Source organism: Podarcis liolepis, assembly GCF_965112155.1.
Source record: "Podarcis liolepis genome assembly, chromosome: 4".
Taxonomy (NCBI): domain Eukaryota; kingdom Metazoa; phylum Chordata; class Lepidosauria; order Squamata; family Lacertidae; genus Podarcis; species Podarcis liolepis.
Window position 1 is genome coordinate 45,433,550 of NC_139558.1, and position 23,739 is coordinate 45,457,288.

At 39.1% G+C, this 23,739-nt stretch overlaps 2 protein-coding genes across 6 annotated transcripts in view; one reads left to right on the forward strand and one right to left on the reverse strand.

The window, feature by feature from the left end:
- The window catches only part of IL1RAPL1 (interleukin 1 receptor accessory protein like 1), a 657,222-nt gene that overhangs the window by 307,701 nt on the left and 325,782 nt on the right, over positions 1-23,739 (forward strand). For all 4 annotated transcript variants that reach the window (XM_083498268.1, XM_083498265.1, XM_083498266.1 and 1 more), the window contains one exon: positions 15,167-15,446. In XM_083498268.1, coding sequence (XP_083354394.1) covers positions 15,167-15,446 — 280 coding nt within the window. The remainder of the gene's footprint in view (positions 1-15,166; positions 15,447-23,739) is intronic.
- The window catches only part of LOC310704623 (craniofacial development protein 2-like), a 574,437-nt gene that overhangs the window by 147,277 nt on the left and 403,421 nt on the right, over positions 1-23,739 (reverse strand). The window lies entirely within an intron of this gene.

Below are 23,739 nucleotides of genomic sequence, written 5' to 3' on the forward strand. Positions count from 1 at the left end.
CAGGATAATTTTACAGTGCTCCTCTCAATTTCCATATCCATAAACAAAGCAGAGAATTTTGTGTGTATCCCTTCCTCTCTGCTCCTGCTGCAAAAACTCAAATTCGTACTCTGCTCACTCTATCCCAACTACTTCAACTTTCTCTTTCCTAGGAATCTGTTGTCACATTCTGGTATTCTAATCTCTATCCAGAATTTAGATTATAAAATTCTCAGAGGAGGGACCTGTTTTCTCCTTGTTACTCTGTATAACACTTATTTAATAATGATGGTGGTAGTGATAATTCAGCATCAGAAAATAAACAGTCAAGGGTGGTGGTGGTGTGTGTGTGTGTGTGTGAGAGAGAGAGAGAGAGAGAGAGAGAGAGAGAGAGAGAGAGAGATTATAAACATAAGGAGCTGAAAGCTTTGAAATGTGGTTAGAGAATTAAAATTCTGAACAGCTGCTTTATTCAACCATATTTGTGTCATATGAGAAGTACCACTGGCAAATGTTTGTACAAGCAGATTTTTCATATCCACAGTGTTGGAGGAATAACATTTGTTCATATAAATATCCCTAATCATGTTTAAACACAGGTACTTTTGCCTGATTTGAAAGTACCATTTTGTGATGTTGCTAATATAGTAATTGAATTTGAAATGTATTGCTTATCCAGAGTATTACTTAAACTACCAGAAGATACCATATGTTTTCACTAATCAAAGGGAACTGAACATGCCTAACAATATAGCTAGAACATGTTTGCATTAACTAGAGAGATTAATGAAATTCATCCACTTTCAAATGATTCTCAAACAGCAAAAGAGCTAAGCCAACAGTCATTTTAAGTTCATCACGAAGTATTCATCCACTTATAATATTTGGTTCAAACTGACTGAGTACATAATCCACTGTTCTGAGTACTAGGAGATCTGTTTACAACATGTTCTGCAAATGCATCAATCCTGTATCCTACTGTAAAAAGGGTGTGTTTTCCTGGTTCCCGCCCCCCACAAGGTTAACTTCTTGTTAGAATAAAACAAACTACTACAAAATGAACCTGTGGTATTTTAAAAATAATTATTTTATTTATGCCTTGTAAGCATTCAGAGATGCTACAGTTTTGCCGCGGGGGTTCGAACCGCCGACCATGCGATCGGCAAGTCCTAGGCGCTGAGGTTTTACCCACAGCGCCACCCGCGTCCCTATGCTGTAGTTAGTGGACAAATATTGGAACCAAAATGCAATGAAAATAAATAATGATCGTATTTAGGGAATGTAACTATTTATTCACAGAAGAAAATAACCTGGTAATTGTTTAGTGTGTCCTTAATTAACCACAATAAAGGCAAATGCTGATAAACACAATTCAGAAAAGAAATATGAAGAGCCTCTAGCAATCCTATGGTCCCTTCGGCATTTTTCTTGCATACTGTGGCAAATTGGCATATGATAGGTAAGCTAAATAATTCAGATGCATAAAGGTTATCTTGTCTGAATTGTAGCTGTGCACGTTTCCCTGCTGTTTAGAGTTTGTGGGTCATCTGGATTGAAGAAGAAGAAAAATCTGTGAGACTGATGAAGGGGGGCAAGTGTCATAAAGGTGTCAAACATAAATGCATTTTCTCTGTAGAAGGCAATAAATATTTTACAAAAAATAACATGGGAAATTCAGTTGTGCTCTGAAAAGTTATTGTGTTAAATTGGGAAAATAGATTCAATCAACGAAGTGTGAAATAGAAGGATTTTAATCCTGTTTGAAGTGCAAATCTCAATGCGACCCTAGCTATAGAGTTTCCAACTAAGTCTCTGTAATATAAAATGTCATGTCATCCAGGAAACAGATAATCATGTGAAACGCTGCAAAAAAGAATTATTAAGCCTCCAATGAATATTGAACCTTAAATTCTCACATTCACAAAAAAGAAAAACCCATATTTTAGTTCCTACATGGTCACTAATGAACCTAACTCTGTAAAACCAAAAATAGAAAAGTTCTTGGAGGGGGTGACTGTGAGGATCATGTGATTAAACTAATGGGCCTCATCCAATTTATGTTGTCTATTATATGCGTGAAAAATATACTGTATGCCATACAGTGAAGTTTAATCCCATCAGAGTTTTACTGCAGTGTAGCGCATAGGATTTTCTTCTTCTTACTTCTTACCTGTACCTGATGTGCTTTGCAAGAAAATCAGTTGCTTACTTCTGTGTTCCTTGTGAAATATGAACATAGACATATAAGCATGACAACATTAAAAATTGTGTATACTTTTTTTTTATTTGTATATAGCAGCTTCTGGGCAATCTAAATTAGCATCTATATTCAACTCTTTTTCTTCTGCCTATGTTTGATTCTCCTCTGATATTGCAATGTCTCTATTGCTTGGAAAGAAGCCACTCCTGCCTGCTACCATTCTCACTCGACTTTGCGTCCTTCTCTGTTTCCTTTCTTAGCCTTTCATGGTACCAGCTTAGCCAGGTACTAGGAAAAGGGAAATAAACCCTTATGGTTGCCAAGCAACTGGAAGATGATTCAACATTCATCTTAGCATTTATATAGCACTACTCCTGGGTGCTCAAAGTATTTCACATACTTTATCCAATTATTCATTAGATAACTCTGAAGAACACATTATTATCTCTGTGTTACAATGGGGTAGCAACAAGGCAGGTAAGACTGAGAGTGGCAATTTGAATCGACTCCGTAAATTAATTCCCAACCACACCAAGTTCATCATCCTAGCAGTGACTGATGATTGCATCTTGAATGGTCTAACCTGCTTGTCATAGATGCAAGTTGGAACTTCTGCAGCAGAAGCATAGAGAGTTCTCCGCCCAGAGGTATAAGGTATAAAGCTCTGTAGCTGGTCAGCATCACCAACTGGGCCTGAAGTCAGGATGCACAAGGCTTCCTTGTAATGCCCAAGGAGAAAGATAGCTTTGGGATTTAGTTCTCACCTTTTAAATACTGAAACCTACTTTTCATTTTTCATGTTTTATTCATGCTAATTTGTGTGTTTCATGTTCAGTTTTGAGTATCTCCTTTCTCCCACCTGTTTTTTTAATAAAAAAACTGTTTTTATTGACCCCCATGGGAGCAGAGTAGCAAAGCACATATTGATGATCATTTTGTTCCCCAGAATATCTTGGCGTGGAATTGTTCTAAGGCAGTTTCATTTGTTTTGTGCAGAGGTACATATGAAGGGGCCCCATTTAGTCAGATTCTCCATTCATCTTTAAATGAATACATGCACCTCTGGAGCTTATGTTTATTATCATAATGTAAAACTAAATATTTAATCATCGTTATTAGCATTCTATCTCTGAGCAACCAACTGGGAGAGGGATGGACAAAGAAAGGGAAGAGCAGTGTTCCTCCACTGTTACAGTATTTTCAACCACAGCAAATCATTCATTCATTCATTATTAAATTACTATTCCATTCTTCCTCCCAGATTGCTGTTGTTTGCTGTTATACTTTTGTACCTCCTCTCAAACAGTGTTCTTTAGATGGTTCACAGCATATAAAAGACAAAAAACATGATGCAGAATCGCCTTCTATAATTAGGCTTATTTATTTTAGTATATAAGAAAATAAATCTACATGTCATTTTTTAGCCACTCCTTTTTTCTTGTACTCAAGACATTTCTTAATAATGTGTCTGAGAAATATAATCAGAAATAAGTATACAAATATGTTGCTAGGTGTTGAGATTCCTGGGATGCATAGTAGAAATAGTTTTCCATAAGTCTGGAGCAGATCTTTGTTTCCATGTAGCTTCTTTCCATGCTAAAAGATTATGAATCTTGAGGAGACAAAAACTTGCCAATGGTAAATTGTTACCCTGTAAAAAGTGCATAGAAAAACAATAGCACATATGTTGCCAGGATATAAGAACAGTGGGGTTAAGAGAGGCTAAGAGAATGTATTAGAAATCTCAGCCCCAAAGGAAATTCTAAATAATCTCAGATCAAAAACTGTTTCAGTCCTGTGGCTTGACATTAAAATATATACTGCACTTTCTTTACCTCAGTGCCTTTGAGGCATTGTAAAGATTGTAAAGGTGCACAGAGATCAAGCAGAGTGAAGCATCAGTCTGTAATGTTTCCTCTCACAGGGACACCCAGGTTATAAGGTTGTTCCACCGCAGTTTTAACTTCATTGACATCCTGTATAAAATGACTGTACCTCAGACAACCATCATAGCTTTATTTTTTAAAAAAAAAAACACCCACAACCTCTAATATAGTGTTAGATTTATTAGTATCCAGCTTCTGTCTACAGTGGACGCTCAGGTTGTGAACGTGATCCGTGTGGGATGCACGTTCGCAACCTGCAGCGGCACGTATGCGCACGCACGGGTTGTACTTTTGCGCATGTGCAAAGCACGATTTAGTGCTTCTGCGCATGTGCGACCGCCCAAACCCAGAAGTAACCCGTTCCGGTACTTCTGGATTTCGGCCCATCCATAACCTGAAATTATGCAACCTGAAGCGTCTGTAACCCCAGGTATGACTGTATCTGATTTTGATGGGAAGAAGGACGTGTGTCTGCCAGTACTTTGGCAACACTGATAACATAGAAAGAGCCCTGCTGGATGACACAAAAAATCTATCTAGCTCAACCTCCTGTTTCCCAACCAGATGCTACAAGCAGGACATGAGCACAACAGTATTCGTTTGCTTGCATTCCTAAGCAACTGGTATTGAGAGGCCTGCTACCTCTGATTCTGGATACAGGGTAGTATTCAACTAAGATTTACTCTGAGCAGACCCATTTAAATTAATGGACCTAATTTAGTTATGCTCATTAATTCTATTCTTAGTAGAAGTTAGATGAATATCACCTGCTGTATATAATCATCCTCATTAGTACCCAGCGAGAGCCTTATCGTCCAGAAAGTCAGGATTTTTTTACTACCTTGAACCACATTTTCCATTCCGCCCCCCTTTAAACAGTTTGGAGATTTTTTGGAGCTCCTCAGTACCCTTTTAGTTTTTAAGTGTTTAATTGGTACCACCAGAAAACTTTGTCACCTCACTACTCACCCTCAACTCCAGATCATTTATGTACAAGTTAAAAGCAACTGGTTGTGATACAGATCTGAAAGACGCCATCTTTTACATCCTTCAGTTTTTTATTGGTCCCTATTAAACTATTAAACCAGTTATTGATATATTAGTCCCCATCCTTTTATTCCATGACTGCTAAATTTACTCAGGAGCCTTTGGTGAAGAAAGCAGTCAAAAGCTATTGGAGAGTATGGAGTGTCTATTACCAGATGAGCAATAAGTGAGAAAAGAGAACAGAAATTTGAGTTCAGTGATATCCCCTTTTAATGGAACATCCATCAGATGTGTTCCTCCTGCTATCCTGTTTTTAATTTGGAAATAACACATGTGGAGTATTCTCAGGCCGGTCTCACTACTGCCTCCCCAATTCCCCTATGCACTCTGTTTCTACCTGCTCTACCCCAACCTTCCCTTGTTGAATGCGAAGTTCTACAAGCAGCTTGAAGGTCAGGTGAACATGATGAACATGATGTTCTATTCAACATGGGGAGGTGGAAGAGGAAGGGCAGGTATGCAAGACCTACATCCTCTACTCGTGTTGTGATTGTGAATCCTATAAGTACTAACATACACGTTTAAATGGCTTTCCATTCACTTGGTGTTCATGCACTGGCAAGCCTTAGCCAATTTTGTATGTGAAATAAGACATCTCAAAGGTGCGTTAAGATAACATAGTGCTGGATTATCCATCTCTGTAGAATTCACAGAATCAAGGAACTGTATAGTTGGAAGGGATCCTGAGGGTCATCTTGTCCAACCCCCTGCAATGCAGGGATCACAGCTAAAGACAGGTCATTCTGGATGGGGAAAAGACAGGCACACTTCTGCCAGTGTATATGGGACACACTAGTGTGCTGCATAATAATTTTTAGGAATTGCTGCCTGAATGAAAGCTATCACATATTCAACTTGATTTTAGCTACTATGTACAGTAGATTTAACAATAAATCTAATAAGAATGTCATTGTCATGGGCTGGTTAGGTGCAGATTAATAGTGGGAGGAACCAGAGTTGATTGTTCTATGTGTTGTAGCAAACAAATGAAGGGGAGGGTCAGAATAGGGAAAGGAGGGGAGCTTCTGGCATGATGGCCATTGATGATGCAGCTTACATTCACTTCCTCGCCAAGTCTAAAGAGCCAATGTGTAGTAGCTATCCAAGCATAGATGTGGTACAGCCCTGAAGTACTGTGTTCAAAAAATTGGTTATGGATTTTTAATAGAATAGAAATTGTATTTATATGCCATGTTGAAGCAGCCAACACTTGTACTGTAATATGCAGATAGGATTGGTAGATCACAGTTGTGATGAAATCTGAGAGATTCCCAGATTTAGAGCATTTAGATAGAAGCAGGAAAAGACAATATATCATCTCCTAGATAAGTATGAACCAACATTTATTCCTTTAGCTATATTAATGTCAGTAGGAGAGTGGATTTGTACGACAACACAAAGAAGAAAATTATTACACCTAAAGAGAGGAGGTGAGGGAGAGGAATGTGGAGACAGTAACATTTGACACATTATGTGAATGTGTCATAAAAGCACCTTTTGTGTATGTTTGATTTTTATGGCATGTATAAGGGTTGTTTAAGGGGTTGGTTTTTCCATCTCTTATACTACCAGTTTGTTTTCTTTCAAGGGTGGGGGAGACAGAGAGAGTGAATCAATTACCTGGAATTGCCAGCTATCAAATAAACCGGGTCTGGGAATTTTATAGGAGCCAAGGGAGTTTTGCATCTAATTTCTATAAATCTTGATGAGATTTGAGTACTGAACTCCATTAACCTCTTTTGAAAATCCAAGTCTGGTTTTCACATGCTCGGCTATAGCCAAAGTATATTTTTTTTCTGTGCCTTAAAGTGTGTTTTGATTGAAACAGCCAATCTTATAATGTGTTTCCAGTAAAGATACAGCATTTATCATTAGCTTTGCCTATTGAGGTTACTTTACCAATTCACTGTATTTACCCCCATGGCATATAACTTCCGAGTCAACTATGCAAAATTACCTATAAGCACAAAACTGTTTCATGAGGATACATAGTGCAATGTGAATTGAAAGGGAAGGGAAGAAGCTGCACATATATTTTGAACCATGAGATCCGCAGACAGCTTATTCTGAAACTACATTTCACACCAAAGTCTACTGGAACCATCCCAGAGACTCTTGATTAAGCTGAAGTATATGGATTTCTCTGATTTATTCCATGAACTTTTGCAGAGGAAGTGTTGAGCATTTCAGAGCCCTCACTTGTGGGGAATCCTAGGCCTATAGATGCATGTGACCTACAACTGGTTACCACGCAGTCTCTCCCTAGCTGATTCATCCCTTCCCCTCCTTGCTGCTCATATAACAGCTCTGTGTGCTACATAGCTGTTCCCAGTGCCAGTGTTCTCAGTCCAATAGGGAAAGCCACACTGAAGTCTCAACAAGCCAGGATGGGGAGTCTAAAATTCTCTATCCCCCCACACTAAGATGGGGTGTGTATGAATGGTGACTTCGAGGAGAGGATGACATGAGCATGGAGTCCAGCAGCAACCAGGGCACCAAGTTGGAATCTAGTGAACAGGATTATACTAGATCAAATCTAGTAGGTTGCAGCACACTGAACCAAATGCCATGGCACGAGGGGCCATAGAATTGGAACCAGGACCTCATAGGCACCTTCTCCTGTGCTTGGATAATTGTGCTTCCCACACTACCTTGCCAGTCCAATGCAGAATTGCCTTTCTTCTGGCCACAGGATTAGCCCTTTAGAGATTCTAGTTCTTCAAAAGGGAGCAGAGCCTAGCAGAGGAAGGCTGGAGATAGAGACTCCAAAAATCTCAGTTAATGCCCAACTTTTTCTGGGAGAAGTTGCTCTATAGGAGCTCTCCGTGGTACTGTGGGAGAAGTTGCTCTCTAGGAGCTCTCCGTGGTGCTGTGGGTTCCTCCCCAGAGTGCTCCAATACCAGGACCAGCCCAATATATTTTGCTACCTGATGCAAACTTAACAAACCTGTTGTTTTTTAAGGGTGTTAGGTGAGAATGTGGCTCGGGAATATCAGGCTCGGGAATCAAATGCAGCCCTCCAAGCCTCTCTGTTGGGGCTCAAACCACCCCCTCTCCTATCCTGATTTGCACCCTCCTTCAGTGTTTTTGACTGTTTGAAACATGTCTTTGGAATGAGAGAAGGTTCTGTGGTGGTGTGAGGGTGCTCATCTTACCCCCCCTTCCTTGCCTCCCCCAAAGCCTCCTCTTTCCATTCTGCAGCCCTCCCCCACCTTTGCACCATGTCTTACTAGCTGGAGACTGAAGCTGCTCTCTTGCAAAGCTTGAAGCTTGCCCACCAGGAGACAGCCGCACACACAGTACTCCAACCACTAGACCATTTTAAAATGTACAGCTGGCAAGCAAGGTGTCCATAGCCTTATACTTATGAAGCAGGTTCTTCTTGCCAAAGTTTAGAACCTTACATTTGTCCCTGTTGAAATTTAGTTAGTTAGGGCCCAGTTATCCAATCTGTTAAGGCCATATTGAATCCCATTTCTGTCTTCTGCAGCATTAGCTACTCCTCCCAGCTTGGTGTCAGCTGCAAATGACATAAACTAGCTTAGTTTTAGTGGAATGATCACTAGCTAGCCAATTAAATTAAAACCAAACAATGAATTCTGGACTAGGGACAGGAACAAAATTCAATTTCAGTTATGAAAAATTTGAGCTCAAAAATACTTTTAATATAAGGGAGAGTACAGTGGTACCTTGGGCTAAGAACTTAATTCGCTCTGGAGGTCCGTTCTTAACCTGAAACTGTTCTTAACCTGAAGCACCACTTTAGCTAATGGGGCCTCCCGCTGCCACTGCACCGCCATCACATGATTTCTGTTCTCATCCTGAAGCAAAGTTCTTAACCCGAGGTACTATTTCTGGGTTAGCGGAGTCTGTAACCTGAAACTTCTGTAACCTGAAGCATTTGTAACCCGAGGTACCACTGTACACCTAAAATGCATACGTCAGAAAATATAACATACAAAAATGCATTATATTAGAGATGATTGCAAAAATGTTTATATTTGGCAAACTTGCATGCAAAATTTAGCATTTTAGGACAAATTTACAATTTTCGTAAGGACCTTTTAATTTAAAAACAGAATAAAACTACTGGTGTGGAATGAATTTAAGACTGGAAAAATGAGAAATTGAGAGATGCCAAAATTGACAGGTTCATCCATTCGTAATGCAGCATCTCCACATAGTATCTCCTTTGCCCCTCCCAAAATTTCTCTGCACGTCTGAAACAAATTCACAAATATTATTTCCCTCATTTGCTAAATTACAAATCATTGTGCTAAACTTATAAAAAGAAACAATTTGTAAAATATACAAAGATGCTTCTGAACATACTAGTTTTGTTGATAGCTGGCCATGGTACAGTAGGAGTGCTAGCTGGCAATTATGATATGAATGAAGGATTTTAAAAATCTTTATCTTAAAAGCCTTCGTGTTTTATGTTATTTGTAAATACAGGCATGTAAAAATTTCCATATCTTCTATGGTTTTTATTATAGTCCTTTTTACATGTTGTTTGTACAGTTTCCCTTTCTGGACTTTTGGTTTGTTTGAGTTCTCTACTTAAATTGGTAAGATATAACATGAATTTAGATTTCTTGAGCTGTATTGGAAACTCTGGGACTTGTATTACCTCACAGAACGTAGAAATTGAATTGAAGCTCTGTTATTAAACCAGGTTGTAGCAACAGACCTAGGAGTTAGTGGCTCAATTTTCTACTTCTCTGAATCAAATTTTCCCTTGAATCAGTGTGTGCAATTTTGAGGATGGCGGCGAGGGCCCCCTCAGAATGGTTAAATATTTGGTTCGCTGGGTCTGATCAGCAGGTATAGCCTGCAGGGAGCTTGTTTATCCAGCAGAACGATCTCATTATGAGGACAGTGATATACTGTGGTTTACTTCATCCGCAAAAGCTATTCAAGGAAACAACTGGGTAAATGATATTCATCTTATTCCCTACATTGTGCTATTATCAGGTGCAATAACTGTTTGCAGCTTAAAACAGAGATTAGGTTCCTCAGCCACTTCATTGAAAGGATCTCTGAGGTTTCATTTTTTTTTTGAATAATTCAAGTGTTTCCTCAATTATAAAAGTAAGAAGGAAGTATGATTGGTAGTAGGAAGGTGTGGTAATGGAAATTTAGACGGAGGGAAGTTTGAGCCTAGTGAATCTATCAGATTATCATCACTACAACAATTTATTCCACAGATGGGACTGAAGAAGGGGAAATGGTCAGATAAAAAGAAGCTGATAAGTGTAGTGAACAATATAGTAATAGGTCAAATTGTTCTTTTTTACAATTTCTAGCCACCTGACTTGCAAGTTTACTGCTCATGTGTATTATTTGCTTTTTCATCTAAGTCATTAATGAAGATTTCGAACATGACCAGACATAGCAACCACTACAGCAAAATATAAATAGATCCTGTTTTTAGTTTTTTGCTAATCCATTCATTATTATCCTTTGAATGTTTCCCCCTGCCCAACCACTGCTGCATCTGCATTTATCTGGAATAGGCTTTTAGAAAACTTTTTCTCAAGTATAGTGCATATGCATGGCTACATGTAACTCATATTAATAATACATTTTAGCCACCCATTTCTATATACAGTTCTCATGGTTAAATATGGTGTTTATAGACTTCATAGGTACCACAGTGACCTTGATTATAATAACTTTGGCAGGCAATTACAGATTTTTTTCATTCATTCAGTTCTGGGTGGGTAATAAGTTAAAACATAAAAATTGTGAATTTACATAAATGAATGTGGTAATGAGTAGCAAAATGCTGAAATAACCACCACCAATGGCAGCACCTGTCTCTGATCTAAATTAACCTAAATTAGCCTAAATTAAAAAAATAAAAATAAGAAAGCTCTTTTGAGAAATGTGTGTACTTTGGTGCATGTCTAGGGGATGACAGAAAAGGACTAGAAAGACTGGATACAGGAACATGACCAGTTGGCTGATAATCCATATTGCAGGCAAGCAATGAAGACCTGATAAAACATTACACTTGAAAAGTGATTGTCATTTGGAACCAAGCTTTAGCCTACAAGCTTTAGCTGTTGAAAAGGTTTCATTTCAACCCTGATACAGTGCTTCAGAAAACAGAGCAGTTTGGTTTAGATTAATCTAGAAGCTTCAATTTGGCTCAGGTTCAAATCCAAATCATTATTCAGTATATCCAAAACTTTGTGCCTTTCCTTTTGCTATTATTGGGGACATTTAAGCACAGCTATAACTCCCCACCCCCTTTTGACATAATTGGATAGATTTACAAGCACAGTAGTCCTCCAAGAATGGTTAAGGTCAGCCAATTTTCACATGAAGAGTCTGGGATTTGTGTGCTCCTCACCTTTCAAGTTTGTATTTTATTTTATTTTATTTTTAAAAGCAGAAGTGGGTGCAATTTGCAAGGTTGGCAGCTCCTTTTGAGGGGATAAATCCTGAAAATTTTTAGATAAATAACAACAGGGTTTTTCCTGCAGTGACAAAAATGATTTGACAAGAGTGGATGTCTAGGCATATGACACAGATGTAGAAAGACTTGAATGTTCAGCATTTTTTCAGCAAGTACCACTTGCAGAATTTACTAGCACCAAAAGCAAGAATAAGGTGATATATTACTGCAAAACCCCTCCCCCTAAATCGCTGTGATTGGAGAGCCCTCTCATATTAAAAATTAGGCAAAAGAGTTATCCCTTTGCCCTCTCTCCATCCTAGAGTATATATCTTATACTGAAAGCTTGGAGAGCCTTCTTTCTTTCTTTCTTTCTTTCTTTCTTTCTTTCTTTCTTTTGCAGACATACTATACTGTTATTGCTTTTTAATGTCAGAATCTATGGATTGCCCCAAAGTCGACTACATTTGGTGTATGTAATGTATTGCCAGGATCATAGTGGTAGAAAAAGACAGTGGTGCCTCTTGATCAGACAAGGTCTCAGGACTGACCTGGAATTATCAAGGACTGGCAGGATCCAATCATGGTTTGAAATGTGGGGTAGCTGGGAAGCCTTCTGAGCGACTACATTTCTCTAGAAGCCGCACCTCTATCCCTCACTAGCTCAGCAGGAATGAGTTTCAGTTTGTGTGCCTAAGATTATGGATTCAGTGTTTAACAGTAAGTGTAAGGTACTTTTGATGAGACTTTTGCTATTTCTCCAAACTTGGATTCCTGATACAGTATTTCTATTATGATGATAATAGTCTCTGTATTTTAGCTTTTGATATTCTGAGTTTGTTGCAGTTGCAACAAGCCAAAAATCATAAGATTTAAAAATATTTCGCATTTCCCAGGACTCATTTGAATACTCCTTTATAGTATGTATTTTTTGAAATTTAAAAGCATGGTGAACTCATTGAACAGATTGAAAGCAAAGTGGTTTCCAACATAATAAATATGCAGATGTGGATTTTAAGTGCCACAAATAAATGGATAATCATTGAGTGTTACAGCATGATATATTATCAGCTGAGCTAACTGAAGTCTAACAGTTCTGCATAGCCAAACTTCTGTTAACCACGAATGAAAATGGATAATGGATAATAAATTCTTCCATATTTCTGAACTATGTAATTGAGGACTTAGGGACTACCTGTATAACTAGGGGACAGACAAAGTTCATGCTCCTTGTGCTTATGACACAAAATGTTTTTCCCCCATGTCTATGTATAATTTATGCAAAATAAAAAAAATTCCTTCCAATAGCACCTTAAAGACCAACTAAGTTAGTTCTTGGTATGAGCTTTCGTGTGCATGCACACTTCTTCTGAAGAAGTGTGCATGCACACGAAAGCTCATACCAAGAACTAACTTAGTTGGTCTTTAAGGTGCTATTGGAAGGAATTTTTTTTATTTTGACTATGGCAGACCAACACGGCTACCTATCTACTAATTTATGCAAGTGTTTCATCCAAAACACTTGTATGCAGCTACAAAGTGGAATATGGAATGGGCTGGAAAATTGAGTTAATCATGAACTGTTATATGTGTTTTGAACCCGCCATCATATACACTTCATGAACAAAAGGCACATATAGAAAGTTCTTTATGTATACAAGCTTCACTTTCCTAAGAACAGAGCTATCACAGCTGTTGTAGCCATCTAATGACCACTGTTCCCAAGACAAGTGTAGCCTCATGGGCCAATTTTTAGAGGTTGGCAGGGTTACCCACCTGTCAGCCACATGACACCATTATAATGCCACATGATTGACAGGTGGGCAGCCCCACTGACTTCTCCAAATCCCTTGTGAAGGGGCTTCCATGCTCTGGACAGCCAGCTGGCAGTCACACCCTTGGGGACCTGCAACAGCTTCTAAGCCTTCTTGCTGTTAATATAGCCCCTGTACTCCCATGTCAGCCTCCAGAGCCTCAAATAGGAATGGGGAAACTGTCTTATAAAACACTTGGCAAAGGTGTTATTTGCAGGCCCACCCCCTCTTCATTTTAACATTGCTGATTAGTTGGTCTTCTTTGTAGCTGACTAACAGCCCTGCCTGCCTTGAATCTCCAGGGGCTAAAAAAAAGTCATGTTCTTTTGTCTCTTAAGCCTTTTGATGCATGGCCTGGGATAACCCATGCTGGTTTCATGTTAATTGAAGATATTTGTACATTACTCAAGATAGTGAATACACCCCCCCTTCTTTTAAAACTCCTCTCTTTTTCTCCCTTTTTCTCATACTGACTTAAATAAAGCTTTTCTTGTAACTTGGACTCTGGAGTTGTTTAAGGTTTTGCCTAGCTGTGGGATCATGTCTATCATACTGTCTAGCATTCAGCAATGCTCTAAGGAGGCGATGGTTAACCCTTTATGGCCTGAAGCCTACATTCAACTTTGGCCAACCCCCTGGGAGCCACATACAAGTGGTTGGATTGGCCAAAATTGGATGTGGCCATTCCACGCACTCTTAGTCACACAGGTGCACAGTCCATGCAGATCAGCTAAGACGGAAGTTATTACCCTCTAGCCAGTCATCAAATGGTCAAATGTTGGGTTCCACTCACTTCAGGACTGTATCTATTTTTTCCTCTTTGCCACTACCAAAATCAGAAGGATCTTGCAGGGGGCTTGTGGGGGAGGCAGTAGAGATCTGGCCTCCAAATTTAGAGTTAGGCCTGCCCCAAGCTTTCAAGGAGAGAAACTCAGAATTGCATATTCAGCTCTGGCTGGCTGTAAGCAAGACAGGAGTCTAGAATATTGTCCTCCCCTTTCGTATAATTATAAATAAGTAGATTAAATGGAAAGTGGTGCTCTTCAGAGTAAATATCCTGTTCTATCTCACAGGATCAGATTAGATTAGATAGTTTTAGCAGTTATAATCTTTATAAGTGTGTGTGTGTGTGCGCGCGCGCACACACACACACACATACACACTCACTCACATAACCACTTGGATGATTTTGTTTAACTCCTAGTAATTTTAAATACAGAAAAGTCAGATATTTCCAGTAAATTTGCTGTTGAATACCCAGTCATAATGACCTGAATAATTTATCTTGACATTTTGTTCTGCTGTGCAATTAGGCTTAACATTAATACCTCACCTCCCCCTAACATAGGATCTAACCTAAACTTTCCAGTTTGCAGCCATTAACTTGCCACATTTTTTAAAAGATGGGATAATTCCCTTCTTTCATTTCTGTTATTAACTTGAAGATATTTGATTAATGCTGTTCAGTGATTATGACACCCTCTGGGCTAGATGGACTCTGTTGCACATATTCCAATCAAATATTTTGTGATAATTCAGCCTAAGGATATAGTGAAGAGAAAGGATAATTTCTTACTTATCACTTAAATTATCCAGTAGGTTGATGAGATTTGCTGATTGTCCCACACTGTGGAAAATATGGCACCAATAGGGAAAGCAATTTTTGTGGTCAGTCTTGGCTGCATATTCCGTGAAACCAATCTAAAGTATTTTGCTTTGAATCAATAACTCTGGCATGACAACTTCAAAGAAGTACGATTACAAATTAAGTAGGAACTGTGCTGTATATTCAGCAGTATACCACATAATTGTCTTTTCTTCTTCTTTTCTCTTTTAGCGGATGGATGTACTGACTGGTCAGTGGATTACAAGAAGTATCAAGTCTTAGTGGGAGAACCTGTTCGTATAAAGTGTGCACTGTTTTATGGATATATAAGAGCTAATTACACCCTAGCACAAAGTGCTGGTCTCAGTTTAATGTGGTACAAAAGCTCTGGACCTGGAGATTTTGAGGAGCCTATAGCTTTTGATGGAACTAGAATGAGCAAAGAGGAAGATGCCATTTGGTTTCGTCCAACAGTGCCCCAAGACAGTGGGCTTTATGCATGTGTCATAAGGTATGTGGTTTACATTTTTCAACAAGTCTCAAAGGAAAGCTATATAAACATTTCTTTGTCTTTGCAGCACCTGATGAATCTTATATTATCATTGAACCATGATCTTTACCTCTTCAGTATATTTACATTTATTTGCTTTATAATAGAAAATAATTTTATTAATATATGTAGACCTTGGATGAGTTTGCTTCAAATATACCATCTTTGACATGTCATCATTTGAAATAGACATAAAAGTCGTATCTATGACTTTGCTGTTCCCTTAGAAAGAAAATATTGCTTATTGGAAGTGTTAAGATTAGCTAGGGATAGAAGAGAAATTCAATTTAGTATGTGTTCAAAGCCAAATCTATCAAATTCACACTTTCTGAAACTATATGCAAACATAAACACACCTATCCATATTTTGCAATGCATTTCTGCCACCATGTATTAGGTGAAAGCTGTGCATAATAATTAAGATATTAGTGAAAATAACATGAAAAAATGCACTACCTTGGATAAATTTCAAAAATGTGCGCATTAGTCAAAACTGCATACACCAATGTGTTTATTAGGGAGGGAAATCACACTAAAATGCTGGTGGATTTTTTATAAAGCAAATTGCTACAAAATGTAAAAAACTGAATGGAGGATTAGAAAAATAAAAGACCGAGGGAACTGAAATTGACAGATCCTTGCATTCCCTAAGACAAGGAAATCCACTCTGCCCTCCTCCCCCGGATTTCTGTTGTTGCTTGAATTCTGCAGAGTTTTCTACAATGATGGAAATATGAATTACTAGAATATATATATAAATGATTTCTGAAGGAAGAGCTGGTTGAACAAAAACAGTTTCTTTAACTTGCACTGTTTGATAGCCATCTTTCAGTTGCATTCTGCAATGGGACTGAGATTATCTCAGCGCCTTCTTAAATGATGCATACATGGACACAAGCAGCTCCCATACAGCGCATCATTTCTCACAGTTCTTGCTTTTGAAATGCATATTCTGCTTTTCCACTTCTTTCTGCATCGCTAAAGTGATTCATACTGAGATATATTTTCCTGCCCATGGAGAAAACAGAAACCATCTGGGCTCCAACTCAGATTTTGAAAATTACCAGAGAATATAGAATTAAATTTAGAGATAGGTTAAATGATGCACATAAAAAATGCAGGAAAAGCCTTGCAGAGAAAATGCACAGTTTATTGCTAAATGGGTTGTAACATTTTGCTTATTGCCCTTTGCAGAAAGACTGTAAAAGCTCTGATAGCTCTTCATTGACACATATCTGTAGATATGACTCAGTTACCTGCATACTGCAAGATCCATAATAAATTACACTCCTGAAAGGGTGACTGGGAAGAAAGTACACCTGTTATAAAGATTGTCTGACTTCATAAACAGGAGTGAGAAAACCCAGAAGTGGACCGTGCAGTCTTTGTCATCTTTAGTCCTTGATACTTATTGAAATGATTGCAATAGCTTCCTATTTTCTGCAGATTTCCATCTAGTCTTACCTCATTATGCACTCCATTCTCAACAATAAGTATTTTTCCTTATTATTATTATATCCACTTTCAGAAACGAAGTACAACACATGAAGAGGCTATAAAGGTCAATAATTGCTTAGACTCAAGGACATGTCTTAATGGTGTCCTACAGTAAAAGAACCGTATTTACAGCGAATTTATACAGTTTATCTGTCAATTCACAATTTGTTCCCTCTGCTGAAAGTGCTGTACAATTTTGACCATTTATTTAAACAATCTATATTCATTATAGATAAATGCTGAGCTTTTTAATTTCCCACTGTGAACCATAAAAAGCATCATGCTTCTTTACCTGGTTGTGAACTGCCATGTTATTGATTGTTGGATTTCAAAACATAATTAAGAATATTAGCATGATAAGTGACCTATATTTATTAGTAATAGAGATGAATATACTGACCTGTGGGCTTCTCGAAAAGCTTAAGCCGTCTGTATTTTCTAAGAGTCTGGACTCTTTAAGTGTTAGGAAATGGTTATTGCCTAAGCTATTGTGGATTGCAATTTATCAAAAGCATTAAAGTGTTGTCCTAAGTTACAGGTATATGTCATGGTTGTGGGGGGATTGTAAGGAGTGATGTCAGAGGAAACAAAATACAGGAAAAAATGCAGGACATTTATAATTTCATAATTTTCCATGATAATCCATAAAACAGTTGTTGATAACAAATGCATCCTCACATAGGTAAGGCAACATCACATAGATTGATAGATGACAGACAGACAGACAGACAGACAGACAGATAGATAGATACTCTGTTTTGGCTCTTCCCTATGTCTGTATCTCTGCGGTGTGGCCTGCTGTTGCTGGTGAGTAGCTGTTTCAGTTAGGAGAGAAACTGTCCATAAGCAAGTGCTGGCCTACCACCCAAGGCCCATGGAAAGTGACTTAGTCCAGTTTTGGTTATAGAATTGATGATACATTTGAGCGGTTTCAGCTGAGAACTATAAATGACATGTTCTGTCATTCTTCTAGGGTTGTTCTAGTAGATTATTCCTGAGTACAGTCAGGGTTTGTTTGTTTTTAATTGTTTTTCCACTCCCACTTCATTGGGTGAATATTGTAGTTTGAAGAATGCCTGTTTGGAATTCTTAAGTTGTGAACAGATCCATTGTATCAATGGATTTTGTGGTGTGTTCTGGCTGGAAGCTCAAAACATTTATGGATGTGTACAGTCCAGAAGCAGTTGGTGGGGCGCTGCTGCTTACTTGATCTCTCGTCATAGTCATCACTCTGGCGTACTGGGAGGGGGCGAGTCAACAACATGATTGGCACAGTGTGAACACACTGGCACAGCCAATTCAGTGCTGCTGATCATATGTTTGCACTGCGCCAACCTCAATACCCATCATTCTCCTGGTTTCCCATATAAGATGATGCTTATATGTCCAACACAGGATGAGATAACACAGTAGAATTTAGGTCCCATTTATTTTCTCCTACCTTTTCAGCCATCCTTGTTTACCTGGTATGCTGCATACTTGTGGAATCATTTGGCTCTTGTTGAGGGAAACAAATGAAAGGACCAGAGTCAAAACAGGCAGGGAAAGATTTGGCTTATGAACCTGCCACTTAAGTGAGAAATGTAAAGATACAGGATCAATCTCCAAGTTGTAACCTGGCAATCTGTGTCAAAATGCCTTCAGATAAAGCTGTATTTGTGGTAGCATTAACCCCCATTTTCTTATATGAGTGGAGATATTAATGCCATGCCAGGTGGGTAATAAAAAGACAGAATTCTAATAAAAGAAGACAGTATTGGTACAATCCCAACCTTCTTTGTTGTAAATGCTGTAAAAAGCATTCTACCGGACAACAGATCTGGGATTTACCATGGGGAATGAATACTAACATTCGGCAGCCAGGAAACAGCATTACCACAGCTGTAACTTTTTCTTATAACCCTAAGAGCATTGACATTGAGGAGATTGCTAGGGGTTCACATTAAATATAAAGCCCATTTACTTTTATGAGCCTTTTCACTGTGTGGGATAAACTGGTTTTCATTTACAGAAATTTGTCTGCATCACTAGATTGGTCACTGAAAAAATTGAAGGAGACCATTACTGAATGTAAAGACTTGCATTAGACACACTGATGCATTTAACTATTGTTTGACTAAGGTATTGTATAATGAATGTATTTTTATAGGAATTCTGCTTAGACAACCTTTATGTTTTTAGAGTGGCTCTAGCATGGTATTAGTTTTCAAATTCAAACTTTTCCCTGCTCAGTCTCAATTTAATGACTCATCAGTCTTCAGATTCTAAGGGAGAATATAGTTTACTGTAGCCAGCTACAACTCCCCATAAAATGATTATGCTTAATGGATACCCATGCTTGATGTAGGGCTTCTTTCAATGTATAGGAGCATATAGGAGTTTTATTATAACATGTGTTATAAGAACCATCCAGTTTATATTCAAGCCTGCAGTTTTTTCATATGTAACCATGGGACCTAAGCTAATTACAACAGCATTCTATGCCAAGCAGGTAGGAGAACCACTTTGCTGACAATCATCTGGAGCGCTCTTATACCTGGCTAAAAAAAACAGGTATTTAGGATTACATCAATATAGGGATGTAAAAAATGCCTTTGGGTAATGGGTATGGCCAAATCTTATTTATTTTTATGTTGAGTCATGACCTCTCTAAATCATATATATTAGCCTTAGTTGTTGATAGAGATGCATCAGCTTGTCTTCCTCCTGTACCAATATGATTTTCTGGGTCAGTATGTAATATTCTTGGTCACACAGCAGTGAGCTAGTTCAAGAGTAACATAAGAGAATATAAAAGGAACCTGGCTGAGACAGATCAAAAGCACTATCAAGTGCAGCATCCTTCTTTCACAGTGACTAATCAGTTGTTTAGGAAACCCACAAACAAAACATAAGTGCCGTAGCACTCTTGTCACTCATATTCCCCAGCAACTGAGGCATATCCACTCTGATGCCAGGTGGTAGTACACATCATGAGTAGAAGCCATTGATACCCTTAGCTGTCCTGAATTTTTCTAATTCCTTCTTAAAGCCAAGTTGGTGGCCAGCGCTGCATCTTGTGGGAGTGAATTGCTGTGTGAAGAAGTGCATCCTTTTGGTCTGTCCTAAATTTCCCAACATTTAGCTTCTTCTTTTTTCAAAACTAAAAAGCTAGTAGTAAGAGCTGTTCAGCAGTGGAGCAGACTCCCTCAGAGGGTGAAGGACTTTTCTTTCCTTGGTGGTTTTTAAGCAGAGGTTGGATGTCCGTCTGTCATGGATGCTTTAGTTGAGATTCCTGCACTGCAGGTGGTTGGAAGAGATGACCGTTCCAACTGTACAATTCTGTGATCCTATGAATCAGACATCACAGAAATGTGTTATTGAGTTACTTGTCTGAACTTAATAACTACTAAAAAGTAATGTTCAACAGTTCTTCCTTCAGATGTCTCATTAAAATTTATTGTGAATCATTCTTCCCACTTTGAAAATGAGTGTGAAGTTCAAACCAGAAATGTAAAAGTTGTCCAAAACTTAAAATCAGTTTTTATTCTTATGTCTCATGCTCCAGTGACATATTATATGACATTGTGCTTTATATTTTTCCTGTCATTTTTTAGAATTGTGTGGTGTTTAAACTTAGGTCTAAATATATAACATACAATGGTGTCAGTAATATGCTGACTAATGTTCATTCTACTATCTCAGATATCAAGGAGATGATACAATGCAGAGGTCAGTTCTAGGTAGCTTTTTAAGTGGTGGGAGCGGGCCAGAGTGAAGACATTGCTCTGAAGGGGTCTTGGAGCCTGATGTGATGGGCTGCAACTGCTGCCCACCCCTGACTGGGTAACCGACCATTGTTGCACATCTTTCAGGTCCTCTTTAAAATGGATTCAGCTTTTGATCTGAAACTGAAACTTGAATATGTGTATCAGATTTCATTTTGATATTTCAGTGGTCAGTGGTGCTATCACACTTTAGCAAGATAAGATAACAAATCTACAAGCAAATAAAATGCCAAATTTTTGTTAACCCATAGGTCTTACATTATTCTGCCAAATATACAACAGACATTAAGCTTCTAAGAAAGCATCTTCAAGGCAACTTTAGAGATGCAGCCTAATGAACTGTGACTATTATAATCAACAGTTTCTTGCTTAGATTCAAAATTAGGCCTTCTGTTCTGCATCTCAAAAATGTTCAACTTCAGATTTTGTATGCTGTTTTAAAAAACAAACTATAAACAGGGTGGCAGAGATATGATGGAAGTCATACGTTTCCCAGCCAGTTTTTATCAAACTCATATGACTTGGATATATTTGAGTCTGTATTCCCCACCCCCCACCCCACCCCTTATGCTTAACCAAGCATGAATGTGAAATTTTAAAGGATCACTTAACTGAATGCATGCTCCTGGGCAAGAATGCCTCTGGAGTAGAGAAGAACTTTAAAGGGTGAAGAAGACTGTAGCTGTCTAGTTAAACAACACTTGTTTTATGAACATCCTTGTCTCATTGAATATTGCTTTACAGTTGTGATATTTCTACAGAGGAATTTGTAAGTCGGGGTCTTAAGGCAAGCCACTGCCTTCATTTTCATTTATATCAAAATGGTATTTAAGGACCATCAACAAGGTAAGTCCCAAATGAGCAGAAAAGCACTGTTGTCATGACAAACCGGCAGGAACAGCAAGAACACTGGTGGCAAGGAGTGGGAAGGTGGGTCATGCGTAGAAAGGTTTAAAATGAGTGATGGGTTATGTGACTGGCTTTCATCAGTTTTCTGAGCTTTGGTGTCTTTTCCCCTTAGAATTATTTTAAAATTCAGGGTCTTTCTGGGGGGGGTTTCCTTGGGAAAGCTTAAAAAAACCCAAGCCCAAGGAAGCTAGCAATAGCCCGCCCTGCATCTGAATTTATCCTTGTGAGGAGGTGGGGTAGTGACAGAAAGAGCTGCCTGCCTTGTAGACATAATCTTTAAGGTCTCAGTGTTCATTCTTCATTGCTTGACATCTGCAAGTGTCCGTGTGTGTGTCCTTCCTCCCAAAGGAGCCCAGGGAAGCAAACATCATTGGGTTAAAACAATAGAATAAAAACAAAAATAAAACATGTTTTCATCATTTAAAAACTATATAAAACCATCCAAAATATTTAAAACATCTAAAAGCATTTTAAAGTGGTCACATATCATCACAGTTATTAATTTCAAGGTTGCAATGGCTGGTGTCTGTCAGCCATCAAAGGCCTGGATAAACAGGAATGTTTTGAACTTTCTCCTGGTGGTCAGTACTGAGGACAACAGACACATCTCACCAGGGAAGGTGTTTTACAGAGGGAGAACCACCACCAAGAGGTTGGTGTAGTTTCATATGCCTCTTCGCTCAATTAATGTATTTGAACTACTCTGCCTATACACACAGATTTCCTGACCATGCTTAGAAGTTTCCTTAAAGTGAACATGACTCGAGGCCCCACTCCCCGCTTTGTGGTGAAATAAGACACATGCACACAAGTAATTTAGGTTAATGGGCTAAAAAAGGCCACAACTTTATTGGTTACAGAATGTGAGTGGTATTGGCTTAGGCATTGGATCCGAACAGACTATACTTGACTCCTGCCTGCTCTGCAGGGAGTCACACAAGGGTTAACAACCTGTAGGGGGAGCTTGTTGATGCAAATCAACTGGAAGCTTTCCTCTAGAGTCACTGGAGCAGACAGACTCAGGCATTTGCCAGTTGGCACCTCAGGATGGAGCAGGAAGAAAGGTTCCAAGGGTGCTGAAAGAAAAACTCTGAACCAAGTAGGGCCTCATGCACAGGAGAGCTGAGCAAGATCCGTGCATGCAGGAAACAAACAGACTGAGGCACAGTCCCACACTCATTTAAAAGTAGCCAAACACGCATGCCCCCAGACAGCTGTATTGGCTGGCTGTGGGCATGACACAGGTCAGGGACTCTTTGTGACACAGTGGGCCATCCATTCCCACTGTGAAGCACGGGAAGCAAGACCTGCTCACAACCCTCCCCTTGGGGAAGAGGAGAGGCTTTCCAATGCTGCCTAACTGAGACAGAGTGAAAACTACAAGCCCCATGTAGGCCAGCTGGAAACAATCTTTCTGACCACCCGTGTCTTATGGATAAGCCCTCCAAGATACCTTTTTTCTCTGGACTATCCTTCCTGCCCGGCTGCCTGTCACCCCCACCTCACAAGAGGAAGTCTGCTTGGCAATGATGTAAAACGGCAGGCTGGGAACACTGACCACCTTACTGAACTTTACTGGACTTGGATGAGTCAGCTTGGATATAGCATTGGTTCCTAAATCATTCAGATACAGGGAGGAAATCAGTGTCACACAATGTTGATAATTCCATCAGGGCAAGCATTTCAGCTTGACAGACTGATGAGTGCCCCTCTTCTTCCCCAGCACACTGTTCTGGGGATTGTTCCAAGCCCCCAGAGCCCATTGGGGGGTTTGGAGAACAGGATGAGGAGTGGGTGAAAGCTGATTTGCACAAGTGGACATCTTTGTGTAGGCTTCTGCTGTTGGGACTTATTAGTTGAATCCCACCCATTGTCCTCTTTTATGATGTTTGCCCCCCCCCACCTTTCCCCATAAAACATAAAATATGTTGTTGTGAGTCTATACATACTAACACCGGGGGGGGGGGGCAAGCGGACAGGCACCCTTTTTCTTGAGGGGAAATCATCATGTGAACCTGGACTATGCCCCTCAGATAGTATGTTCGGTTTCCTTCATGTCACACTACATTATACAGTGTTTT